At 54.5% G+C, this 26,438-nt stretch overlaps 1 protein-coding gene across 1 annotated transcript; it reads right to left on the bottom strand.

The window, feature by feature from the left end:
* Window positions 1-155: 155 nt before the first annotated feature.
* On the bottom strand, window positions 156-24,305 carry Wnt4 (Wnt family member 4). Its single transcript, XM_090333873.1, has 5 exons — window positions 24,229-24,305; window positions 10,903-11,138; window positions 2,399-2,530; window positions 2,162-2,304; window positions 156-1,582 (listed from the first exon to the last, which is right to left on the bottom strand). Exons 1-5 carry the CDS (start codon window positions 24,303-24,305, stop codon window positions 1,115-1,117), a joined length of 1,056 nt encoding a protein of 351 aa, XP_090189999.1. The 3' UTR covers window positions 156-1,114.
* Between the last annotated feature and the right edge of the window lie 2,133 nt (window positions 24,306-26,438).

Raw genomic sequence — 26,438 nt, 5'->3', positions numbered from 1 at the left:
TTCTTTCACAGCCTGTCCTCCTCTGCAGCCATGTAGGCTCTGGCCCAGCTGGTGGCCTCTGGCTCCTGCGGCTTCCCTGGTCTTTTCTTCTAGCCAAGAAGATTCAAACACTAGAAGACCCAAGGATGAGCCTGACTGGCCTCTGCCCATCTCAGGATGGGAAGCCAGTGAGTATGGCTCTTGCTGTGAACAGGGTATGTCCCTCCCTGTGTTCTCCTAGGATTGCTGTGACTTTCAGGGAGATGCCCTGGTACAGGGGCACAGTATTCACTCAATAAATTTGTTAAGAGAGTGAGATAGGGGAGGGAGGATTGTGCACAGCTCTTTCCCGTCTGTCTGTGAGATTTCCATTCTGCTTCACAGAGGACAGCACTGTGAGGGACGACTCACACAGGGATGTGACTTGTGAACCAGGATGGCAGCCTAATCTCATGCCTAGGAGGGTCTGGAGAGTGGAGGAGCTTTCCCTTCCGAGGTGGCAGCTGGGGTAGGCTGGGCTGTGGGGAGGGACTGCAGTCCTTCCTTTGGCCTCAGCTGTACTTCCTGCCTGGAAGGTGCCACAGAGGCTGGATACCAGCTGCCTGGTGAAAGCTGAAATGAGCCTTTGCCCATTCCTTCCCTTTTCAGGAAGTCTGAGGGACCTAGTTTCCAGGCTCAAGTTCCCAGGGTGAATGTGTGGGGTGAAGTGTTGAACTTCTTCTTCCCCTGGTGATCTTCCATCAAGATGGCACCTGTTCTCCCTAGAGGGTGGGTTCCGTAGCCGTGTGGCTGGAATGCTCCTTGTGACCCACCTTCAGTCTGCAAGTTGAACAATGGACACAGGGAACAGCTGAGAGATCGGCTTCCGCCCCAGGGGCCGCCGGAGGTATGCGCAGAGTCCCTTTGGTCAGTGGCAGCCACAAAGGCTGAGGCTTTGGGGAAGGCCCCCCGTTGGTGCCCTTGGGGTCTCCTGCCTGATTTCGGCAATAAATAAAATGAGGACCCAAAAATCAAACCAAAACAAACAAACAAAAATGCAACCAGTATCTCTTGGGGTAGGTGGTAGGAGACTGTTTAAATTATCGGCCTTTCCCCAGGGCCAGTTGGGTGGTTGCTGGGCACAGGTTGGGTGCAGTCATCGGCACGTGTGTAGCTCTACGAGGCGCTGGCACTGCCGGCACTTGACGAAGCAGCACCAGTGGAATTTGCAGCTGCAGCGCTCGGCCAGCTCCACCTGTGCTGTGTGGAAGCCACGGCCACAGCACAGCAGCTCACAGCCATCAATGGCCTTGGACGTCTTGTTGCATGTGCGGCCTCTCGTGCCCAGCACGCCACTGCGCATGTCCTGCTCACAGAAGTCTGGGCTGGGCTCTAGATACACCAGGTCCTCATCTGTATGCGGCTTGAACTGAGCATTACGAGGTACCAGAGCCCTGGAGGAGCCCACGCGGCGTGGCTCCACTTCAGTGGCACCATCAAACTTCTCCTTCAGTGCATGGCCCACCTGGCGGAAAGGTGGCACGGCTCGCCAACATGTCTTTACCTCGCAGGAGCCTGACACGCCGTGACACTTGCACTCTACCCGCATGTGTGTCAGGATGGCCTGAGAGAAGGAAGCGGGAGAGGGGCCATCAGAAAGTGGCAGTGGAGGCTGGAGAGGGGCCACATGGATTAGGAGGATACCACGACCCCAGGAATCCTGGGGGCTGGTGCTGTAAAACCAGAAGGGTGGGTAGTGAACACCCATGGGATGCCATGCTGAGCAGGGAGGCAGTGTTGGGGACAGCTGAGTGTGATGTTCCTGCACTTGAGGCACCTGAGTTGAAGGAGAAACACTGAAGGGCATTGTCCCGGGAAACAGTGAGTAACCTGGGATGTGGGTGGGAGGGCACCCCTGTGTGCCATCACCATAGGACCCTGGGGGTTAGATGTTGGAAGGAGGATGGTGCTGTGGGTACTCTGGGGTGATAGAAGAGTTCAAGTTCTAGTCGTGTGTGTGTGTGTGTGTGTGCGCGCGTGTGTGTACGGGTGCCCATTCCTACTTAATAACACCACCACCTACCTTGTGTCATATCTGCTCCCACCTAGCCCCCAGAGGGAGGCACCCAGTGCCTGTGAGAAGCAGAATAGCACTTCCTAAGTGACTGTAAGGATGGGTGCTGTAGGGGTAGGGCTCCCCTACCTTCCTGCCGGCCTCGTTGTTGTGGAGGTTCATGAGAGCCCGGCTGGATGAGGCCCCCTTGCTTCTTTCTCGCACGTCTACAAAGGACTGGGAGAAGGCGACGCCGTAGGCTATGTTGTCTGAGCACCCTGACCACTGGAAGCCTAGGGTGTGAAGGGCAGAAGGCCACAGGGAGTGGTGAGTACAGACTGGGGTCCAAGGCCCCAGCAGCGCCCTCTGACCGCCTCCTGTGCTTACCCTGTGGGCTCACCCCGTGCACCGTCCGGTCACAACCGCACTTCTCCAGTTCCCCACTGCTGCATGCCCGGGTCACTGCAAAGGCCACACCTGCTGAAGAGATGGCGTACACGAAGGCTGCCTCCCGAGTCCCTGTGGAAGGCAGAGAAGGTCAGGATTGGGTCCTGGGGTTCTTCCACTCATTCCTTTCTGGAGGGAAGGGTCAGTGGGGCCTGCTGTATGCTGGAGACTAAGGAGGGAACACGGCAGGCAAAAACCACAAGCAGATACCGAGTGGATGCTTATTCTGATGCCCCCAAGAGCTGGACTTAATTACTGTGCTCCAGGCACTGCCCACACTGTCACACCTGCGTACCCTCCCCACAGTGGCCCCATTTTACAGAGAGGTTTTTGGCGCTTGTCATACTGCACGTGGCTGGACCAAGCAGATGGCCTGCACCCACTCAGCTCCTGAAGAAGAGTGATAATCAGGCCATCTTATGAGAGACCAAGCCAGCTCAGGAGGCGAGCTAACTCCCGATGCTGCCGGCTGAGAGGCATTCCATCTTTGTGACCCACCCTGGCTCTTCTCCAGGCCCATTGCTCAAAATGGCTGAATATTAAATCTGGTGAATTAAACAGCAGCTCCTAGTACTTTACTGTGGAGTAGGGGTGTCTATTGCACTCAAATCTCTCCCCCCACCCCAGTTTGACCCACCCCAGGGTATTGACAGCTACATTCAGGTCTGGAGGGAGGAAGGGTTTGGTCTCTGCCACAGGGCCAGGAGGCCACTGAAGCAGGAGTCGCTCCAGCACAGGTCCACCCGCCTCTCCGCTGTGGCGGTTCCGTCCTCGCCATGGCTGCTCAGTGATGCTATTTTGGTGCAGGCCCTCCTCCTCTGCCTGAATGGATGTTTTTATCCTCCTAGGAATGGTGCCGGGTGGGGGGGGGGCAGAGGGAGAGTGTAGCTGTTGTGGAGTCTCTTTCTGGGGGTGAGGTGGGGTTGTGTGTACAAGCAGACAGCAGGCCTTGCTCCTCTCCTGGGCCCTGTGGGGGCCTCTGTGTCCTGACTGTCCTTCTGTGTCTTGCTACAGGGTCTGTGTCCGCAAGAGTGGTGGGGGCAGGCTTCGGCCCCATGTTTGGCAGTTACCTCTGTGACACCCAGGCCTGTGCTCCCAGCTGCCCTGGGGAGCAGTCACCGTGGTCAGCTGGGAACAATTGCCTTCTCTGTGCCTGTCTGTGGAGAGAGGCAGCCAAGGCTGAGCACTGGGGTGGGTGGCAGCTGGCCCCTAACTCTCAGGACTCCTTGTTGTTGTTATCCTTAAGCTGGGGATACCACCATCACCCATTCCACTGCCTATTCTCTGTTTGGCCATTTTGGGCTAGTATTGGGGGGCTTGGCTGGAGCAATGGGGCCTCAACAGTCTGGGATGGAATCGTCTCCAAGTTAATGGAGGTTAATAGCAGGCTCATGTTGGTTGGTTTTATACTGTGGCCGCCCAGAGAGAGACTACTTCAGTCTCTGGTATTTCTGGCATTTCCAGGCCTGAACCAGCACAAATCTTTGCCCCAAAGACCAAGGGGGAGGGGCAGTCAAAGCAGGAGACAGGGCTGAGGGGCCTGGTGGGCTTTTGTTCTTCCTGCTGTGGGGTCCCTTCTCCTCAGCTGCTCCTGACTCTTAGACAGTACTTGGCTTAGCCCCACTCTGGGCTGACCTAAGTGTAGTAGCTTTGGGGGGTGTGTGTTATCTTCCCTTTGAATTTGTTTAGGGAGACCCCCCCACACCTTATTCCCTAAACCAGCATCTATCTACTAGGACTCCAGGTTCCCTTTGCCTCAGGGGAACATGGACATCTGGGACTGACCTCTCAAAAGACTTGAGGGAAGATAATCTTTTGATCTTCCACACAGCTGTGTGCTGGCACTGCCCATGCCCCACTAGTCGGCTGTCTATTCTTCACAGTAGCTTAAAGTGTGAATACTTTCAACCCTTGGTGTACACATGTGGAAACCGAGGCACATCCAAGAAGTGGCAGGGTCAGAATTTGAACTCAGGCATCCTAACTCTATAGACCTTTTTCCTTGACCATGGCCTTGAACACCAGGGACATGCATGGAGTCCATCACCTCCTACCTTCAGGAGGGTTTTCTTGGGGTAAACTTCATATGCTGCAGGAGAGGCTCACTTTGCTCCATGGATTCTTTTTTTTGCCATTCGTGGGGCTTGAACTCAGAGCTTGGGCATTGTCTTTGGACACTTTTTGCTCAAGGCTAGCATTTTGCCACTTGAGCCACAACACTACTTCTGGCTTTTTCTATGTATGTGGTACCTAGGAAGAACCCAGGTCTTCGTGCATGCTACACAAGTACTTCACCTCTAGGCTACACTCCCGGCTCAGCTCCATGGATTCTTTACTAGGGGCGGGAGCAGGTGATTTCTGTACTCAGTCCAGGAAGCCTGGAGGATGTGGCATGCTGCCTTGCCCCAATAGTGGTGGCTCCTCTGGCCTCCCACTGGCCCTAGGTTTCAGCCCTTGGACTCTGGTGCTGGGGTTCCATCTTCCCAGGTGCCTAGGCTGCAGGCTTGTTGTCTAGTGGAGGACCTAACAAGGCCTGTTTTCCTGAGATTTTTCACAGGGAAGTACATGGCCAGCCTGCCATTGCCAGCAAGGCAGTAGCATACACCTGTAGAAAAGCCTGCATTGTCCTGGCTGGGGAAGGCAGAGCTCTCAAGTGTCTGCCACTGCCCTGCAGCCCTTTTCTCTTCCCACCAGGCCTCTGCCCTCTCCACATTCAGCTCCTTCTTGCTAGCCTTTTCTGTTCTCTGGTGCATCCTCTGGGTCTAGCCTCATTGGCATCTTTCTCAAGGGGCTAAGGCAGGTGAGGGCTTCAGAACAATTCTGCAGACATGATAGCTGTTATTCCTGAGGTCCCAATGTGTGCCAGGGCCTCCCCACGTGCTGTCCAGGGCTCAAGACAACTTTGGCAGTCAGCTCTATTCTAGAGAAGCAAAGGTCAGCTCGGAGCACTTGCCCAGGTTCCTTAGCATAGCAAATGGCCAACTGTTAGCTGGAACTGGGAACTGCCTGTCCTGACAAGGAAAGAAGGAGTGCTCGGAGAGTTGGCTGAGGCTGAGATGGTCTACAAAGAAAGCTTCAGGCCTGGCCATTCCCAGGCAGCAGGTGGGTCGGGGTCTGGTGGAGGTCAGGGAATGAACCTGGCTCTGGTATTTCTCAGTCTGACTCAGTGAGTCTTAAGTGGTGGTGTCTCCTGGTAACCTCTTTGGCTTGAAGGGACAGGGAGAACCTGGGAGTAGTAAAGCATTGGGTCAAATCCCTGTTAAGATTCGCATGCAGGCTGGAATGTGGCTTAGTGGTAGAGTGCTTGCCTAGCATGCATGAAGCCCTAGATTTAATTCTCCTGTACCACATAAACAGAAAAGGCCAGAAATGGCACTGTGGTTCAAGTGGTAGAGTCCTAGCCTTGAGCAAAAGCTCAGGGACAGTACCTAGGCCTGAGCTCAAGCACCAGGAGTGCCAAAAAAAAAAAAAGATTGTCATACAGCATGGCTTTCCTCTTGTCTCCCCAACTCTAACATGGGGACGACTGTACTGTCTCTACAGGTAACCCCCACCACCCATTCCTATTACTACCCTCCCAGGACTCTAGGCCTGTCTACTGCTTGCCTCACAGTGTCCAAGTTGGGCTTCAGGCAGTTTCATCTTCCAGTTGTTTTCTCTGTGTAGCCTCTGTGGCCTCCAGGAACTTCTAGCCTGGAGATGTCCCTGGGGTATACTTCCCTAGAGCTCCAGCCACTTATTTGATGACATTGGAAGCTAAACAGAGGCCTGATACAGAGACTCAAGATTATATTCTTAGCTACTTAGGAGGCAGAGATCAGGGGAAGCCTATCAGGTGTAAAAGAAATGTGAAACTCCATCTCAACTAAGGTTGGGTCCAGTGGCGTATGCCTATTTTCCCCCTGTTGTAGGGGAAGTACAGTGGCCAGACATAGTGATGTATCAGAGGCAATGCAGGGAACACTAGTAGGAAGATTCCAGTCTGGCCCAACCAGCCTGGATATCAATGGAGAGCTGACTTTGATAATCACCAGTACAAAAGGGGGCTGGTAGCTGGGTGCCAGTGACTCACGCCTGTAATCCTATCTGTTCAGGAGGCGAAGATTTTAGGATTGAGGTTCAAAGCCAGCCTGGCACAAGAGTCTGTGAGACCCTTATCTCCAATTAACTACCAGAAAACAGGAAGTGGCGAATGGCTCAAGTGGTAGAGAGCTAGCCTTGAGCAGAAGAGCTCAGGGACAATGCCCAGGTCTAAAGTTCAAGCCCCACGACCAACAAAAACAAAAACAAAAAAAAGAGCTGGAGACATGGCTCAAATGGTAGAGTGCCTGTCTGGCAAGTGTGAGGTCTTAAGCTCAAACCTCAGCATTGAAACAACAGAAAACAAAGGGCTGTGGCCCTGTGGCCTCACCCGGAGGAAAGAATGCTTCCTGTCTGGGTCACCCATGATGCCAGGACTGAGGGATGTTTAAGTCCAGCCTAGTGTGATGGGTAGTTTTAGAGCAGACAGCTTGGGCACCACACTGCCTTCCAAGTTTGCCATTCAATCTGCAGGGACACCAGGCCTCTAAGTCTTCTCTGGGGACAAGGGGCTTGATGGAGCTCACAGAGAGGCCTGATATACTGCCTCAAGATGGAAGACAGCAAGAGAGTTTTTGTCACCTTTCCCCCACCCCTCCCATCTGGCTCAGCCAGTCAGCATACCTTTGCTTCTTTAAACCCCAGCCATCCTGTCCACACATGCACACTTGTGCAGGCAGGTGCTGGGCTAGGCATGAGGCTTAGGCAACAGCTAAAACTTGGAGGCCAGTCCTCTTCTGGTCCTTCATGTCTCCTTAGCCAAGACCTACCACTTTCCCCTCATGAATCCCCAAGATGGTCTGTTTTCCAGCCTAGAGCACAAACTCAGTTTCCTAGAGCAAGGCATCTGTTTGGGTCTGATTACCTCTGGAAATGCTAGCAGTAGTAGAGACTTCGTCCCAAGTCCCATGGGAGTCAGTTAACCCTTTACAGGTACCAGTTCCCTGAATCCTCACAGGACTGGTACCCAGTGGATGGACCTTGCAAAAGATCTCATAGTCAAACACTGGCAGAGCCAAGGCCTTGGTCCTGTCTTCTCTTTCCTTAGCTAGGCTGGGAACAGGATCCCCAGCTCAGAGCTGTGATCTGTGAAGGTGATCTGACAGGCCCTCAACCAACTGGGCTCCTGTTCTTCTTTTGCTAAGTAACCCCTGGCTTGGAACCAAGGAATCGGTTAGCTTTCTTTCATGCTGAGCCACCCCCCCCCACCAACAGAGCTAGGCAATGAGTGTGTGTCTGCATGCATGTGCACCTGCCAGGTCCTCTCCTGAGAGCTGGGGACAAGAGGCCTGCCCAGAGCAACAGCTACCTGTGAGAATGGGTCAGCATAGATACTTCCTACCCATTGTGCCATTGTGCCTTGGGGACAACCCTATGAGGTGTCATGTGACGGGTAGGGATACAGAGACTCAGAGGAGACTCGATAACCACCCTGGTGCTTTCTCAGGTTTGGGGCTGGATTGAGTCCTTTTCCTCTTGCTCAGTGGAAAGCATTGAAAACTTTTCCTTCCTTCCTTCCCTTCCTTCCTTCCTTCCTTCCTTCCTTCCTTCCTTCCTTCCTTTCTTCCTCCCTCCCTCCCTCCCTCCCTCCCTCCCTCCTTCCCTCCCTCACTTCCTTTCTTTTTTGTTGGTCATGAGACTTGAACTCTGGGCCTGGGTGTTGTCCCTGAGCTCTTCAGCTTAAAGCTACTACCCTACCTCTTGAGCCACAGCTCTACTTTGGGTTTTCTGGTGGTTAATTGGAGATAAGAGTCTCACAGACTTTAGTGCCTAGGCTGGCTTTTAACCAAGATCCTCTGATCTCAGCCTCCTGAGTAGCTAGAATTATAGGCGAGAGACATCATGCCCAGCTGAAAACTTTTCTAAGAAGAAGGAAGAGGGTGAGTGGGAAGAGATGATCAGTCCAGTCTCAGCTCCCATGACCTTCACTCAGCCAACTCAGACTCTCTACAGTGTTTCTCCCAGAATTTGCTAATGGGGTGGACCTTGCCCAAGGCCCTGCCATAGGTGAGGAATGCACCTGTCCACAGGTCCTGAGGGCCAGTGTTCATCACGCTTCCCCTTTCCTATCATTCCCTGAGTATTCTCCTCTCTCTGCTTTGTCCCTGTCACCCTTGCCTGGGAAGAGCTCAAGGATCTTTCTGGGGCCTTGGAGAAAGGGCTCAAGAGGTTGAGCTCTAGTCAGTGAGCAAAAGCATCATGTACTGAAATCAAGTCCTAGTCTTGGACCTTCCATCAAAAAGCCTTCTAGGAATTCGGAAGGAGTAGGGTTTGGGAGGACCTCACACACTGCAGTCCAGGAGTACTGAAGCATGTCATTCAGTACTGAAGTACTGAAGGCCCCCGAATTCCACAGAGGAGGTACTCCTATCCTTTTTTTTTTTTTTTTTTTTGCCAGTCCTGGGCTTGAACTCAGGGTCTGAGCACTGTCCTTGGACTTTCTCAAGACTAGAGCTCTACCACTTGAGCCTCAGCACCACTTCTGGCTTTTTTCTATGTATGTGGTACCAAGGAATTGAACCCGGGTCTTCATGCATGCTAGGCAAGCACTTTAACCACTAGGCCAAACTCCTGGCCCAAGGTACTCCTATCTATGTAAGTAGAATAGTAAGTGAAAAGGATTGGAGATTTGAGTATATAATTCCTTGTTGCCACTTTTCTCTAGGTTTGAAATAAAAACAAAAAGCAAAAAAATGTGTGTGCGTGTGTGTGATAGAAAGAGAGAGAGAGAGAGAGAGAGAGAGAGAGAGAGAGAGAGAGAGAGAGAGAGAGAAAGAGAGAGAGAGAGGACCCATTCTTCACAATAAGAATTCAGAGTTGTGCCAGGAGCTGGGGACTCACACCTGTAATCCTATTTAAGAGTCTGAGATATGAGGGTTGCAGTTCAAGGCTAGCCTGGGCAGTTAAGTGTGTGAGCAGTTAGTTCTTTTATCTGCAATTAATGACCAAAAAGCTGGAATTGGTTGGTACTGGTTTTCTAGAAACCCTGCTGCATATGTACTGTTGTGCAAGGGGCTTCTAAGCTCATGGTCTATACCTGAAGTTGGCTCTTGGAGCCTTGCCCACCAGCCATCCCTGGGTACCATCATCCTGGGAAATTCTTCCCGGATGGTCTCTGTTGTTTTTCAAGAGCAGCAAAGTTCAGCAAAGCAAGGCATGTCCTGCCTTTTTGGCCTTTGCCAGCTCCCAGGAGAATGGCTTCCAGGTTTCTATCACAGCTGGTTTCCAACAACATGCGAATGGTTTGCCAGGCTCCTTGATCATCCAGGCCTTCAGGTGCCAAGACAAAGATTGGCCTAGGCCACCCCTTCTCATTGCCTATGCAAGTCAAAGGGCCTTTTGGACAGCTGCTGGCTCTGAAGGGTCAGCTTCATGCTCAGGAAATAGAAAGGCAACAGGCTTATGGCATTGCCTCAGGGGCAGAGCTTGACCTGGTAGCTCTGGAGGAAGTACCCGGGAACGTCTACGCCTTGGCCCACCTTTCCCTGTTGCTAGTTGCTGCTATGGGCCTGCCTCTGTGTGAAAGCCTTCCCTGAACATCCTGCTGCTGGCCAGGGGAGGCGTTTCCTCCATACACAGACCATATGTGAGCCTCTGGGCTCATGGCTCAACTCTGCCACTTGCCAGTTCTGAGACCCTGTGCTAAAGTGTGATGTATGTAACCTCTGTGTGCTCCACTTATTCCTTTGCAGTATGGAAGCCTGACTCAAAGGACTGATGACAACTTTTAAAACAGCACCTGGCCCATATGTGGCACATACTTTTATAGGCACAGAAGCCATTCCTCTTATGGTTGAGTGTCCCTCACTGGATTGTGAGCTAGAGAGGATGGGAGCTGGAGCTGTCCCATCAGTGTGTGTGTGTGTGTGTGTGTGTGTGTGTGTGTGTGTGTGTGTGTGTATGTGTGTGTGTGTGTTCATGAGCATGTGCCAGTCTTGGGGCTTGAACTCAGGGCCAGGTACTGTCCCTGAGCTTTTTTGCTCAAAGCTAGTGGTCTGTAACTTGACCTATAGCTCTATTTCCGGGTTTGGAGAATGAGTCTCACAGACTCTCTTACCCAGGCTGGCTTCAGCCCTCCATCCTCAGATCTCAGCCTCCTGAGTAGCTGGGATTACAGGTGTGAGATAGGGTGCCTGGGACTGCTCCATCACAGCTATCTCATTCTGTACATTGCCAAACATACAGTCCATGAGATGGCCTCCCACACCCAAAGCTGATTGTTAAAGGGAAAGAGCAGGAGGTAGGCGGGAAGCCTGACGTTGTTCTTCACTCTTCGAGAAGCCTGGTCAATCCTGTCTGGTACCTGAGCCCCTGCTCCCCCAACTCCGCCACACAGGATGGTTCAGTTAGCCCTGCTGGCTCACCTTGTGTCACCACCTTGCCAAAGACGGGCAGGGAGTCAAGGGTGGAGCAGTTCCACCGCCGGTTCCGGAACTGGTACTGGCACTCCTCGATGGCCAGCTGGGCACCACGGCGCACGGAGTCCATCACCTCCAGGTTACGCTTGCACATCTGCACCTGCCTCTGGATCAGGCCCTTGAGCTTCTCGCACGTCTCTTCCTCAGAGATACTCCCCACCGAGGACAACTTGGCCAGGTACCTGGAGGATGGGAGAGGGGTGCCATGAAGAGCTGTCTCCCTCAGCCACCCTCCCCTTTGCATGTCTAAGTTCTGGGGAGCTGACCTATTCCCAGCGGCTGGTCCTGGCTTTGACTTTCTTCTTGCTAAAGGGACAGGCCTGTGCTCCCTAAACCTCCTGGCTCTCAGAGTCTGGGGACCCCAAGATATAAGGCAAGAACCCACCATTGTTTTTCTAAATTCAGTCATTAGTGGTTGAGATGAATCAGAAAGTAAATAATAAGTTTTATGAAAATAGGGGACTTTTAAAAAATGATAATGATAGGAAGTAACTTTCAAGGAACCTAACTAGGATTGGGTTTAAATACTTGTCATTATTGCATTGAATCCTCATCAAGCCAATGACACACCCTGCCGTCCCCCTTCCCCACCTCTGCCCATGCCTTTTGTCTTTTGGTTCTGGTCTTGGAGTTTGAAATCAGAGGCCAGGCACTGTCCCTGAGTTTTGTTTGTTTGTTTTCTTGTTTTTCTTTTTGACTTGTGGCTAGTGCTTTAGCTCCTGAGCCCACATCTCAGCTTCCAGCTGTTTAGTGATGAGTTGCACATGAGTTTGATAGGCTGGGCACAGGTTGCTCATGCCTGTAATCCTAGCTATTCCGGAGGCTGAGATTTGAGATCTCCTAAGTGGCTAGGCTTACAGGCAAGAGCCAACAGCGCTTGGCTTGAAATCCCATTTTAAAGAGAAAGAAACTGGGTCCTGGACAAGCAGGTTGCCTTGTGTAAAAGGTCATAGCTAATAACAGGTGGCAAGGACAGGCTTTGTCTGAGGTCCTGGCCTTGGGTAGCAGCAAAATTCTTCTTTGTGGATCAAGGACTAGGGCTGACACTGTGGGCTGAAACCCTAGGAACTGAGTTTCCTCCACAGAAGAATCTTGGTCTAGGTGCATTCGGTGGCCCACCTCCTGGCTCTGGAAATATGCCAAAAGCAGCCACATGGATTGGATTAACAGATGATTCTGGACTCTGACTATTCCTCGGAAACATCTGCAGGGTTGGTGGGAAGAGTAGGTGTTGGGCCCTGCTTCAGATGAGGTTTGGTGTGCATCTGAGTTTGGGACACAATTCTGGGTCCCACTGAGAAGCCAACGGCCTGGAGAAGATTGTCGTGACTAAGCACCAGTGATGCTGAGCTCAGGGATTCAGCCTAGGACACCATTGTTGTCCTATAGGTGGCATCAGCCCCCCAGATGGGTCACTTCTGCCCCTTCCTGCCTATGGGACCAAGTGGCTTTCATGCAGCCAGTGAGGGGTGGGACAGAGGTCCCCATGATTTGGTGTAGCTGTGTACTGATCTCTTGGCTGGGCACAGCCAATGGGGGCTTCCCCCACTGGGCCACTGGCAGGTGGGTATTCTCAGATGAGGCAGCTCAACTCCCCATGTTCTTTGTCTCCCCCCACCCCCCACTTTAATCTCTACGTGGTCACACCCAAAGGATGTGCAAGGATTGGTAGAGTTTTGGCTGGTCCACTTAGGGTTCAGGCGAGCCTCTCGGAAGGCAGGTGACATGGGAGGATGGTGGCGAGGTAGGAGAAGGGGGCATGTAGAAAAGTTATCTCCTGCTCTTCAGCCCTGCCTAGGAACCCCTACTTCAGCCAGCTGTAGGGAAGGGACCTCCCTATGGAGCCAGTCCCACCTGTTGTGCTTGGCCTGCAGGGGGCGCCAAGAGCTCAGTTACTGGCGGTGGGCCAGGTCCGTGTTCAAGAAGCCCTGGGCAGTCTTTTGGTGAGGGAACAGGGGTTAGTGTACTAGATCCTTCCCCTCCACCCCCAACTTAGGTGTGGACTCTCTGAACGGGATGGGGGCTTCTTTATTCTGATGCAGAAGCACAGCATAGCTTGGTCCCTAAGTAGACCTCTGTTCCCTCTACATCTAGCCGATGGCAGGGTCTGGTGTGTTTGGGCCCAGGCTCCTGATGCAGGCAGATATTCATGGCAGGGGGGTCCATCTGCAGAAGGAGCAGGGTGGGAGGCCTGATCTAGCTAGCAGCCTACCGTGACCTGGTGTAAGCCCCAGAGTCTGTTTTGTCATGGGCACCATGAATGGGAATGGGTGTGGAGTTGGCAGTCTTCTTTCCACTGACAGAACAAGGGTGTGGGTCCCATGCCAGCTGATAGTTAGAGCCTTTACCACTGAAGGAGGGAGATGGCCCTAAGGAGCCCTGTCCTTGGAAACACACGTGGAGGCAGGAGTGGGGCGAGGGTGTGCTGTTAGGCTGGTGTGCCTGGGAGACACTGGGGCCAGGAAGATGGGGCCTCTGGTGGTGCCAATGCCTCCATCCAGCCTTTCTTTCTTCTGGTACAACAGCTGCCCTTCCATGCATGGGAGGCCTGGCCTCCCATCACCCCCTCCCTTTTAGACCTGAGAGGCTTTTCTGGGGGTTGAGGGACTGGGACCTAGAGCTGAAGAAGTGCCAGGCTGGGGTGCTTTGCCTACACGGTGTCTGCTGGCTTTCTTGGTGTCTGGTGGTTAGTGCCTGGCTTACAGATGAGCAAGTCGAGGTCTACAGAGAAGAAAAGAGCCGTCTAATGTCCCACAGCTGGTGAGCAGCAAGCAGCTAGGACTCTCAACTCTGGGGAGCTAAAGGTCTGACACCTTGCCTTGTATTGAATCTGTCCTTGCCCAGGGCACAGTCCATACATGCTTTTTGCAAGGTATGTCCTCAGGGCAGGAAGGAGTAGGGGCAAGGAGTTGGATGGAGCTGCTGAGGGCGTGGAGGCAGTTGGGGCTGAGCCCAAGTGCTCCTGAAGGCTTCTGGAATCTACTCCCAGTGCCTGCCAGTGGCTCAACCTTTCCCCCAGAGACACGTGTGCCACTCGTTGACCTGGGAGCTGGGCCAGGCTCAAATATCGGCTACACAAGCCATTCCTGAGGGTCAGAGCCAGGGCCTCATGGGCGATGACTGCCTTTGGGCTGGGCCTGTGGTGGTGGCACCTGATCATGCTTGCTTCTCAGGTCCTAGTTGCTACGTCACATTTTTTTAGGGCTTCTTGCTGCCACTGCAGAGCATAGGCTTAGCAATTTGCCACCTGCCGCCTCGGCCACCTAGGACTCCGGGCGTGACCGTGCCATTAATCAGATTTCCCTACCAGCTCAGGCTGCCCCTACTGCTGCTCATGTTGCTGCTGCCAGCTTATGCCTGCCTGGCTTCTCTACCAGGGGCTGCAGGTCCTCCAAGCTCCTCCCAGAAGGCCCTCCCCAGCCACCCGTGCCTGCAGCCTGAGAAGCTGGAGGGCCCTGGCCCTGCCAGGGAGATCAGATCCTCTTGGCCACCTGCTGTTTTCATTAGAAACTAAAATTAGCTGGGCTTGTCCCAAGCTTTTCCAGGTTTGCTTGCTTTTTTTTTTTCTCTTAAATTTAAATAAAATATACAAATTCCTAGAGGAGAACCTGCACCTCTGCTGCTCTGCCCAGGCTCTGTGTGGCAAGAGGAGAAGAGCAGGGGAAGAGTTGGGTCAGTGCCCTGGCCAGTGGTTCTGTGGATATCCAGGTGGGGGCTGGGACGCCAGCCCAGGCCTCTCTTGCCCCCTCCTTCTGGCCTCCCTGCCTGCCTAGGCCACATTTAGAGCCTCCTCAGGAAAGGTTGTGCCTGCAGTTCAGGGAGGAAGGAGGCCAAGCAGGCAGGAGGGGGAGGCAGAAGGAACTGGAGTTTCTGCAACTGATTACTGCTTGGGAGACATGGGCAGGTGGAAGAAGAGTGATCACAGCCCCACATCTAGGATGGTATTTTGGGGGAGTAGGGAGGGGTTCTCATCTCCCCAGAGTCCTTAACACCCCAAAGTCATGTCAGCTCTCTGAGTGCTTCTTTAACCACTGTTGGAGTGGGCTATGTTCCCTTTAAGGTGTCTCCTATCCCTCATGGCAGGGGCATGCAAGGCACGTGGAATATTAGCTTGGCTAGGATCTCATTTCTGTGCCATCGGACACAAAGTAGTGAAAATCTTGGGGCCTTGACATGTTTATCTGTAGACTGGAGAGAGAGAATCACTGGTCCTCTGTTTGTAGTCTTATTCTTCCTAGGTTATTGCTGTCCAGCTGTTTCCCTGTGGTGGGCATCACATCTGCCACCCCTCCCTCCATCCCACACGCAGCTCCCTCTGCTGGGCTCTGGCCAGCCCATCAGCCTGTCTCTGTACCCCGGTCTCTTGCAGGGCTCTCTCAGCCCTCTTGGACCTGGGTTCTGCACTTTTCCCCAGCTGGGCACTCCAAGGGGGTCATTTCAGCTTCTGTCTCAGACTGCATATATTTTTTGTTATTAAAGAATTTATTAATATTGATTTTTTTATCATATTTCAAATGAAGTGTTCAACAAACAGGTATTCAAGAAGGGAATCTCTATATACAATCACTGGCACTTAGATTTTAGAACATAAAGACTGCATATTTTAAAAGAGAATCTCCAAGCAAGTCTGAAGAGTTAAACAAGTTTTTGGAGCTTTGGACCCATTTTTGTCTGACCCTTTGAGAACTGGGGAGATGAGTGAGGGGTGATAAGAAGGGGACACTGTTCCCATCTGGGGACTGAGAGATCACCAGAAGCCTCAGACAGCAGCAGCCTCAGGCCTCAATCTATCCATAGTACTACAGTGCAGGGGTGGCTATGTGTATATGCTTGTACATGCATGTGTATGTGTGTGTGTGTGTGTGCGTGTGTGTATAAATATAGATATATGTATATATTATTGTCTTTTCCCTTTATAGAGGAGGCTCAAGAGATATATACTGTAGGTGGCACAACCAGTCAGAGGTGGCTCCAGTTTTGGCATTCTGGCTCCTGGGTTTGGATACCTGACTGCTCAAGTTCCATAGGTGTCTCAAGACATTTAGGCCAGTACAATTTTGTGTCCCCAGATGATGATCTGAGCAAGTACTTGGTCAAAAAAATTCTTTTTCTGGACAGGACTTTTCTGAATTATGGGATACTTTTAAGAGTGAGGGGCACAGGGAAGGGAGATGTCTTGGTGATCATGTGGCTGTAGGGACCGTTATCTGGGTCTGTGGTCTCTGTGGCCCTGGAGCCATGGAAGGAGATGCCACCACCATCTTCAATCCCCTAGGGGTGAGGGGCAGCTGTTGGTGGCCACACGGTAGCTTGTGGATTTGTGGGGCTTTGAAGTACCTCTCCCCTGCTTCCTCTCAGCCTTAGCATGAGACTCACTGGGGGCCTCCAATACCTAGGCAAAGTCCCCAGGCTCTCTGCACTTCCCTCAGCTGCAGAGGAACATGAGGCCTTCTCAAGGCCCTGCATGTGTCTGCCCTTAGCGCTATCTTCTCCTCTCCTTTCTCCTGGGAGTCCTGGTCTCCTTTACTCAGGCTCCTCAGCACCCCATTTCCACCTCCTCCTCCTCTCCCCATCGGAGCGCTTCTCCCCTTTCCCTTTCCCTGCCTCCCAGGGTTGCTGGTGACCGGCTCAGGGCCAAGAAGCTGCTCAGACCTGGCAATGCAGGGTCTGAGCCCTGGCACACGAGGTGGGAATTTTCCTTCTCTGCAGGGTGAGCGGGGTCAAAGGGCTAAGGTGCTTCCTGAACTCACCCTGCCCTCTATTTTGGCAGCAAATAGCTTCTCCTTTGCCCAGACCCACCCAGAGATCCTTTCATGCCCTGTGGCCTCTAGTTCCTAATGAGATGTCCTCCCCAGCTGGTGGAGGGGCTGGGTGGGATATAAAGAGGGACACACTGCCAGGATCCTGGTGGCTCACACCTGTAATCCTTGCTACTCAGGAAGCTGAGATCTGAGGACTGAAGTTCAAAGGCAGTCCAGACATGACAGTCCATGGGACTCTTATCTCCAATTAACCTCCAAAAAAGGGGAAGGTGGAACTGTAGCTCAAGCCTTAAGTGAAAAAGCTAGTTCAAGCCTGGTACACTGGCACATCTATCACCAGCCAACCCTGCCTGGCGTTTGGGTGGCTCCACCTGACAGGGCAGGTAGGCTGCTCTTGGTTTCTCTCTGGCCCCTTCTCCTACACAGAATGTGAGGGCAGCAGTGTGGGGCTGCAGGTCTACTTTCATCTGCTACAGGAAAGTTCTAGAAAGACACAAGAGACCCAGGATGGAGTTCTGGTTCCACCACAGAACCCAGCAGAATGCCCAGTAGATGCCCAGCATGAAGGGGACAGATCAGATGCTCTACCACCTGGAGGCTCAGCGTCCTCAGGCACCCTCCCTGCTCTCCCACTGGCCCACATTGATATCTGTGACTTGTCTGGAGTCCTAGGATGGGGGAGACTCCAAATGGGAGGGGAAAACTCTGCTCTCTCCAAATTGGGGGAATGAATTCCCAGGACCTCATCTTGGGGATCACAAGGCCGGTGCTAGGAACACAGAGTGAGAAATGGTACCTATGCCACCTGCAATCCTAGCTACTCAGGAGGTTTAGATCTAAGAATCAGGGTTTCAAGATGTCCAGGCAGGAAAGTCTATGAGATTTTTATCTTCAAGAAACTACTCAGCAAGAGCCAGAAGTGGTGCTGTGACTCATGTGGTAGAGTACTAACTGTAAGTAAAATGAAGCTCAAGGACAGCACCTAGGCCTTGAGTTCAAGCCCTAGGACAGGCAAAAAAGAAAAAGAAAGAAAAAAAAAAGAAAGAAAAAGAAAAGAGATGGCATCTGAAGGACGGTTTCGAGTCCCAGCAAGAAAGAGGCCCCTCTAGGCCATTGGTAATCCCCAGCTGCAAAGGGGCCCCAGGAAGGATACACGTGAGTGAGCCATGGGGAGGAGCAGACAGGGCGCCTCCCTCCCTCCTCCTTCCCTCCAGCCTCCCTTCCACTCTCAAGACCAGGTCCCCTGCGCTGGAGGGGCTCTGAGTTGAAGGGAACTTTGAAAAGAGTTTGGTGTTGTGTTTGCCAGGAGGTGGGGGAGGTAGGGAGGGGTTGCAGGGGAAGAGGGTGTTGGGGAGGTCACAGCAGGGGAGCAAGCAAGGCTTCTTGGGGATGACTGAATCACAGAAGATGGAGCTCAGGACTCAGAGATAAAACCTGGCAACTCCTGTGGAAATCTGGGAAGCAACTTCGGGTTGCAGCTCCGCCTTCCAGCTGCATTTGCTGAGCAGAGCAGCAAGCGGAGGGGTGACCCATAGGGGCCAATGGCCAGGCGCTGTCACCCCCACCCTGGCCAATCTGTGCCCTGTTGGCTCAGATCCATCTCTTCCTCCTAGAGAGGAGGAACTGGGGGGGGGGGGGAGTGGGGGGAGGAGGAGGAGGAGGAGGAGGAGGAGGAGGAGGAGGAGGAGGAGGAGGAGGAGGAGGCTGGGTGCAAATACTCAAATGTACCCACAGGGCCCGAGTTGGGCAGGTTAGGACAGGTTTGGGGAACCCTGTCTTGTCAGATGCCTGCTGAGTTGCTCAATTGCTAAGCCAGGGCTGAGGAAAGAAATGAAACCATAGTAGGCAGCTCGGTAGCTCCCACCTGAGCAAACCTTCCCTCCAGAGGGGGCAGAGACTGCTCCTGGGTTTCCTAGCCCTCACTGTGGAAGGCTGACCCCAGGTCTGCCCTGGCTAGGGTATGGAGAGGGGGCTGGAGATCTACTGCCCATGGTGTGTTTCCTGTGTGCACCACAGTGCATTTGGGTATCACTTGGGCCTAGAGCAGGTAGTCCCTCCCTCCTACTTGAGGCCTCTGCAGATGGGCTACCATTTGTCAGGGCTGGACCCTCTACAGAGACAGAGTCTTCTTTAACACATCCACCCAGCATGAATAAGCACCTGGAACATGGCAGGTGTGAGCCAGGCAGGGCAGGGACCCTGGGAGATTAGCGTGTGACAGAAGCCACACTGCCAAGCCATTTTACTAGGAATCTCTACAGGCGGAGGATGCAAACTATAAGTCATGGACATGAGAGAGCAAGTCAAGTTTAAGCCCTTGGGACCTCTGAAGTGGGGCCGAAGTAGCCGTAGCGGGGTGGTTGCGATAGGCTGTGTGGGTTTGGGACATTTGGAAATGCCTGTAATTTTGTTGTTGTTGTTGTTATGGAACTTGAACTCTGGTCCTGGATGCTGTCCCTGAGCTCTTCAGCTTAAGGCTAGCTCTCTACCGCTTGAGCCACAGCACCACTTCCAGTTTTTCTGGTGGTTAATTGAAGATGAGGCTCTCATAGACTTTTTGTGCCCAGGCTGGCTTTCGACCACGATCTTCAGATCTCAGCCTCCCAGTAGCTAGGATTACAGGCATGAGCCAATGGCACCCAGCTCAGACATTTTTTTTTTTTTAATATCAGTATTGGGCTTGAATTCAGGGCCTGGGCACTGCCCCTTAGCTTTTTCACTCAAGACTGGAATTTTACCATTTGAGCCACAACTCTACTTTTTTTTGAACTGCAGTCCTCAGATCCCAGCCTCTTGAGTAGTAGGATTACAGGTGTGAGCCACTAGGCACTGGCTTTCTGTAGACTCTACTCACTTCCTGGTCCTGGGGCTTGAACTCAGGGACTTGGCTTGTCCCTGGGCTTTTTAAATTTTATTTATTTATTTTTGTCTCAAGGCTAGCACTCTACCACTTGATTCACGGCTCCACTTTCCTGCCTAGGCTGACTTTGAACCTTCATCCTCAGATCTCAGCTTCCTGAGTAGCTGGGATTAGATGGGAGCCACCAGCGCCTGGCTTTCTTTAGATATTTTTGATTGCTTCTGGAGGGAGATGTGTGTGTGTGTGTGTGTGTGTGTGTGTGTGTGTGTGTGTGTGTGTGTATTACTGGCAGCATCCAGTGGGCAGGGGCCCAGGATGCTGTCAATCACTCTCCAATGTATATGACAGACCCACGATGAAGAAGGTTCTGGAGCCACAGTCAGGAGAAATCTTGGTGTCAACAACCGGACATGTTAGTATTTGTCACTGTGTAAGCCATGCAGGCTTACAGCTAGGTCTTGATGATTCAGGATTCAGGGGGGAGGGAGGGCTTCTTCTCAGCTGGGGATTGATGAGGTGTTTCTGGGGGGAAGGATCGGGCCACAGCTTTCTTTGGGGACTGGTGCAACACATTTGGCCTGACTGTGCCCACATTCGGGCCCATGAATTGTGCCCTGGAAGGTGAGCCTCATTTTCTCCCCCTATGACGAGAAAAGTTGCATATTCCCTGGGCAAGTAGGCATATAGGAACTTGGCTGGACCATGTTACCTGTAGGGATTGGAGCCAATAAGGTGCCTGATGCCTCTTTTGCCTCTTCTGGTGGCACTTAAGTGTGTGCCTGGTAACAATCTCTGGCGAGCAGGATTTGCCTGTGAGCCACCCTGGGTCTCTCTGGCTCAATGAAGCTCCTGCTGGGGTTCTAACTGAAGAGCAGGATTCAGATAGGGCCATTTGGGACAAATGGCTTTGGAGTGCCCTAGGGAAGCAGGGGTACTGTCAATGTCTTTCCACTATCCCTATCAACAAGGAGGGGGCTACAGCCTTCAGAAACCAGCAGCTGCCAAAGGCTGCCATTTCCACTGGTGTGCCTGGCACTGTGCCCAGCATACTGCTTGCATGGGCTCCCTCTTTCCTCCTGATTGCCACCACTCATTTGCACTAATGAGTACTGTTTTTTTCAGGTTCAGCACCTGAGGCTCCAAGAGCTCAAGGACACTTAGCTGGGCAGTGGCAGTAGCTGAGATGGGAGCTACGCTGTCTGTCCCACAGACCTAGCTTGGAGCCACATTTCTAGCCTGCCTAAGAAATGTGACAATCTTTCTCCTCTCCTACTTGGTCCCTACTCAGCATACCACTGGCCCTTCATGCTGAAATCTCAGCATTCCCTCACTCTTCCCAGAACTTCCATTTGGGATTCAGAACAAGCTGCTAAGGACTGTGGCCTAGAGGACTGAAGTGCTCCCCTCTCCAAGGCCACCCGTATGGAGCACAGGGCTGGAACTCAAGTCTCCTAACTCCTGGTTGTAGTCCCAGTGTGGGAGGAATGATTCATAAACAGTTCCGTGCTGGGCTCCATGGCAGGGCCAAGGCCAGGCCTTCCACCATGGGCTGTGAACCCCCTAGCCCTCCCCTCTGGGCCAATGGAGCTGCTACAAGCTGTCAGTTCCCACCAGGTGCCAGACAGGAGCCTAATCAACAGCATCCAGCCTTTCTGGGCTTGCCCAGCCTCAGGCTACTGAGCCCTTACAGCTCCAGGCGCTGTCCTGCCCAACAGCTGCGGGCTGCAGGACACCTGCCCCCCCCCCCCCCCCACCTGCCCTCAAGCCCAGTATCCTTCTGAGACAAAAGGCAGCACTGGCTTCTGCAACTGGCCTGCTGATCTACCCTGGATGGAAGCCTGTCTCCAGGTACAGGGACACCCAGGCCTTGTCCCTTGCCAGCCATCCTCTTGGGGCCAGGCCTCCAGCTTGGCTTACCCTCCACAAGACACAGTGCCATCATCGTGTCAAAATGGACAGCTGCCTGTCTGCCTGAAGCTGATCCCTCTAGAGGCAGCTTTAGGTCAGACGTCTCTGCCATTTACCAGCATGGTGGCTTTGGGTATGTATTCCTGTGACTCTGAATCATCTCATTTATAACGGGGAATTTCAGTATAGTCAGGATTTTAATACTATAGTAGGATTTATTTTTTCTGGTCTTGGAGTTTGAACTCAGGGCCTGGCTGCTCTCCCTGAGCTTTATTTCTCAAGGCTACTACTCTACCACTTCCAGATTTTGTTGTGTGTGGTTAATTGGATATAAGAATCTCATGGACTTTTGTGCCCAGGCTGGCTTCAAACTGTGATCCTTAGATCTCAGACTCCTGAGTTACTAGGACTGTGTGAGCCACCTGTGCCGGGCAATAGGAATTACCATGATAATTATTATCGTCACAACTCTCCAGCCTTTAGGCCATTTCTGGGATGGGATCATTCCAATGTGACCTGACCTGGGAAAGTCCCAACTGGACGCAGAGCACAGCTTTCTGTCACCTGCCAGCTAAGAGGCATGTACACTATCACTCATTCATTCCTGCTTTTGCCTCTATCTGGTCCTTATGCTTAGATCTTCGGCTCTGGATGGAGGCTGGTCTTGGACCAGCAGGAAATGGAGGCGTTAAGGATGAGGTAGTAGCTATGACTGGGGGTGGAGGGGCGGTGGACCATTCCCTCCAGAGCCTCTCTGGCTGGGTAGGGTCCTGGGGAGCCCCTGTTCCTCTGGCCTTGGGCTGGGCAGAGCCCCTTGCTCAAAGCTGGGTTGAAGAAAGCTAGGACAGCCTGAACCATTGCAGTTTTGAGAACAGGTTTGCCAACCTCTCCTCTCCCTCCAGGCTGCCACAGCTCTCAACTCCCAACACCCCTCTACACTCAAGGTATAGTCTCCAACCTCCTGAGCTGAGCTGGACTTCCCTGTGCTTGGCAATCCTCCCTCCCCTGAGCCCCCAGAGCTGGGGATGCCCACCTGGAGGCTCTGGGCATGGACGTGGCTGAAGGTGGGTGAATCAGTCACACTGATTCAACTTTAGAACAGCTTCGGGGAAGGGCAGATAGTCCTATCTGGGGTCAGCTCTCAATTCTGAGTTCACAAATTGCTTCTCCCTGGGCCTCAGTTTCCCCATATGCACAGGGAGCCAAAGAACTAGAGCTTCTCCTGAAAGACCTCCTTCTATAGATGTTCGTGAGTTCCTAGAAGGCCTGGGTCACATGTGCCAACCGCCCTGGGTGCCCAGGAAGTCAGACCTAGTTCTTGTTCTTTCCCAGTCTGCCTTGGAGACTGCCAGCAATGAGCCCATGTACTTCCCAGCCAGTGTCTGGGACCCTGGCTCTCCCAGTCAAGTACAAATCCAGCTCCAATCCTCAGGCAACCCAGGCCCCACTGGGGATGGAGGGGAGAGGAGGAGGTGTGGGTGCCCTGGTTTATGTCCACTCTGCCACTGCTCCTGAAGTGTTAATCAAATTAAGGCTCCAAGAAAAACAAAAGCTTCCCAGCCACTTTGGGCTCGCTCTCGAACAGCTGGGAGAATTCCACATCACCTCCAGTCCCCCAAGCCCTGGGTGGCTCTGACCCCCCAACCAACACACTGCCTTCCTTCCAGCTTGCAGGGCCCTGGCTGGCCACAATAACCTCACAGCAGCAGTCATTGGACACGGGGCAATTTCATGGGAGATATTTGTTCTTTGGTCTTGATGCCGAGAGATTTTTTTTCCCCCTTTCCCGCTGTCTCCATGGAAACCCCGCTACACTGTTGGCTATCCTCCCCCCTCCTCCCTTCCCACCTCGGTGCTTTTCAGATCAATATTGGAAGCTTGGCTCCCCACTGGCTGCCCACAGAGGATGGGGGCAGAGCTCTGGGCAGGAGAAGTTGGGGCCAGGGTTAAGCTCGGGGCAGGGGGAAGTGTCACAGCCGAGCACTGAAGGAGTCCAGCGTCCTCTTGCTCCCGTCCAGCTCACTGTAGCTCATCCCTTCCACCCTCCTTTATCCCCACCCCTCAGCAAGCCTTCCACCCCTTTCCGGGGAGCCCAGAGAGCGCAGCTCCAGCCTTGGAGCAAGACGGGTCTCCAGCGCTTACCCCTCCCTCCATGTGGGCAAGACTCGCCTGGAGGTGGCCGTTGTCCTTCTCAGGGGCTAGAAGGAGTTTCTTCCGCTCGAGGGAGAACTAAGGACCGGTGAGAGCACAGCCCCGGGCTCTCAGAGGCTCGGTGTCCCGGTCCCTTCCCTCCTCCTCCGCCTGGCTCGGGTCCCCCAGGCTGAAACAGGTCCCTGCACGTCTCCAGCCCGGCCCGCGGCGCGGCGCGGCGGGGCGCGGGGAGCTCGAGCCCCTCGCTCCTCGGGATTAACCTGCTATTATGTCCTAGAGTCCTGCGGGGCTGCGCCCGGCGCCACACTCGCACCTTTTGGCGCCCTCGGGTGCCCGGGGTAGCGTATGGGTGCCGCTAAGCTGGACCCCAGCAGAAGGGGAACTGGGGACTCCAGAGGAGGCTCCGGCCGGAGGCAGAGCGAGCGAGCCAGCGAGCCTCCCGTCCGGCAGTCGAGACACCTGCCGGGCGCCCCCCGCGCCCGCTGCCCCGCGTCGCCTGGCACCGGCCGCTGCCCCCAGGGCCTGCCCCGCCCCGCCCCGCCCGGCCCCGGCCCGGCCCGGCCCTGCCCTGCCGGTCCCGGCCCAACTTACAGCCAGTTGCTCGCGGCGGCGGAGAAGACGGCGAAGACGAGCAGGCGCAGCGATCGCAGGCACGAGCGGGGACTCATGGTGCGGCGGCGGGCGCCCGGCCCCCGGGCAGCGGCTGCGGCCCCGGAGGGCCTCCCGTCGGGGCGGCAGGTGGACGCCCCGCGAACGAGTTGGGGCGCAGCGCCGGGCGCGGGCCGGGGCGCGCGCGGCGGGGCTCTGCCTCCGTGTCTGCCGGTCGCCCTGCGCGCTGCTGCGCCCGCTGCCCGGCGCGGACCAGACTGTCAGCGCCGCCCCGGAGCCGGGATGCGGCGGCGGTGGAGGCGGGCGGGCGGGCGGCGGGGGGGCGGGCCGAGGGCGGGCCGAGGATGGGGTTACCTGGGCGGGCCCAGCGGCCCGGGACACCCCCCACACCCCGGGGGCGGGCCGGAGCGGTGGCGGCGGCGGCAGGCGGGGGCCGTCCTGGCCCGCGGGTCTGCGCTTCTTCTCTCCCGGGCCTCACGGGCTGGGCAGACCCTAGCCCGCCCAGGGCACGCCTGGCCGCGCGCCGCTAAGTCCGGCTGGGCCACAGGCGCGGCAACCCAGCTGTCCGGTCCCCCCCCCCCCCCCGCTTGGGCCTTAGGGACCGGCGGGCACAGCTCCCCCAGCCCGCCGCGCCGGGCACTGCAGCGCCGCCCTCGCCGCCCCCCCCCCCCCCCAGCGCCGGCGTCCGATCTTGGCCCGACCCGAGCGCGGCTGCCGCTCGCGCGCACCCAGGCGCTAGCGCTCTGGGGCTCTCCGGGCTCCGGGGCTCTCCGGGCTGCGCACCCGGCCCCGCCCGGCCTCTGGCCGGCCAGCCCTCCGGCCTTGCCCTCCCTGGCACTCACCTCCTTGCAGCCTTCCGGGAGCTGGACGCGGCCTCCCAGCTCCCGGCGGTTGGGGCAGCGGCCTGAGCCTTGGGGAATCCGAAACCTCGCATCTGGTTAGCCACAAATGCTGGGCGCCCCCGAGGCAGTGAGGTCCAGATTAGGCCCCCCAACCTTACTAAGGCTGGTTTCTGGAGAAGCAGAGGTCCCGCACTGGGAGTGGAATGGATTGCAAGCAGCCCGGGAAGGTCTCTGAATAGGACGACCTCACCAACTCTTGCCTTGCGTTTTGATTTTCTGTGCGCTGATTTGATTTCTTCTCCAGGTTCCCAAGTGGGTGGGGCAGGGGTGGCCGCCACCTATGTGGACTGAATGCATGATATGGAATCTCTGTAGAGCCCCGAGCTCTTCCACACAAGATAGCCCACAGTAGTTGTCTGGCCAGCCCCCCCTCCCCCCCACTTCCCCTAGCCTCATCCTGCCCAGGTCTGTTCCCCCCCCTCCTCAGAGCTAAGGCAATTAGTAGTATAGAGCCTCCCCCCTCCACCAGGGCCAGGGACCTGCTCCCCCGGGCTAGGCTAGGGGTCTGTGGCAAACAGCAGGCATCTGTCTTGCACCCTGATCTGGTGCTCCCCACTGTTTGGCTGCCTCAGAAATGGCAGTGTTTGACTCTGTTGTCCTGGGGCTCAGCTCAGAGGAGGGGCCTCGGGAAGCATTTGGCAGTTGAGATCAGGCAGAGAGAGGGTAGCTGGGAATGGGGGAACCCAGCAACAGTACAGATGGAAGTTCACGGACCATATGTCTAAATATTTGCAGGTTATAAATCAAGCTAACAAAATGCGAAATAAAATATGTTCTAGTCTTCGACTTTGACAAACATACTTTCATAACAACATGGAAAGCTTGCTTTGAGTGTGGGCTTTTCAGACTCTGCGGGCCGTGCATGGAGGATCTTGGCACAGAGAAAAGGTGGGTGAGAGGGCTAGTGCTCAGCCTGGGCCTCTCCCTCTCCCATCCCTGTCTCCCGGGGCTCTGGTTCTCACACAGGAACATCTCGGCCTGCATGTCCAACCTCTCATGTCCTGCAGAGTCCTCTACCTTCCTGAGACCTGCCCCAAGGCAGCTCCTCGGCCTTGGGGCTGGGCTCACCAATGTGTAGCCTGTTCTTAAGGGCTGGATTTATGGGGGAGACTCATCTATCCTGGATACCCAGAGTGTGACCCCTGGGAGGCGACATGGGCTTCTGGGCCTGCAGTCTCTCTTTGTAATGAGATGTTAGCTGGAGGACAGGTCCGAGGTGTGGACTCTCTAGACACTGCCACTACTTATCACCTAGGTCTAAGAGGGTTCCTGAATTATTGAGCTATTTGC

The sequence above is a fragment of the Megascapheus bottae genome, chromosome 6, assembly GCF_031878675.1.
Source record: "Megascapheus bottae isolate mThoBot1 chromosome 6, mThoBot2.hap1, whole genome shotgun sequence".
NCBI lineage: Eukaryota > Metazoa > Chordata > Mammalia > Rodentia > Geomyidae > Megascapheus > Megascapheus bottae.
This window is presented reverse-complemented; position numbering and strand designations above follow the sequence as displayed.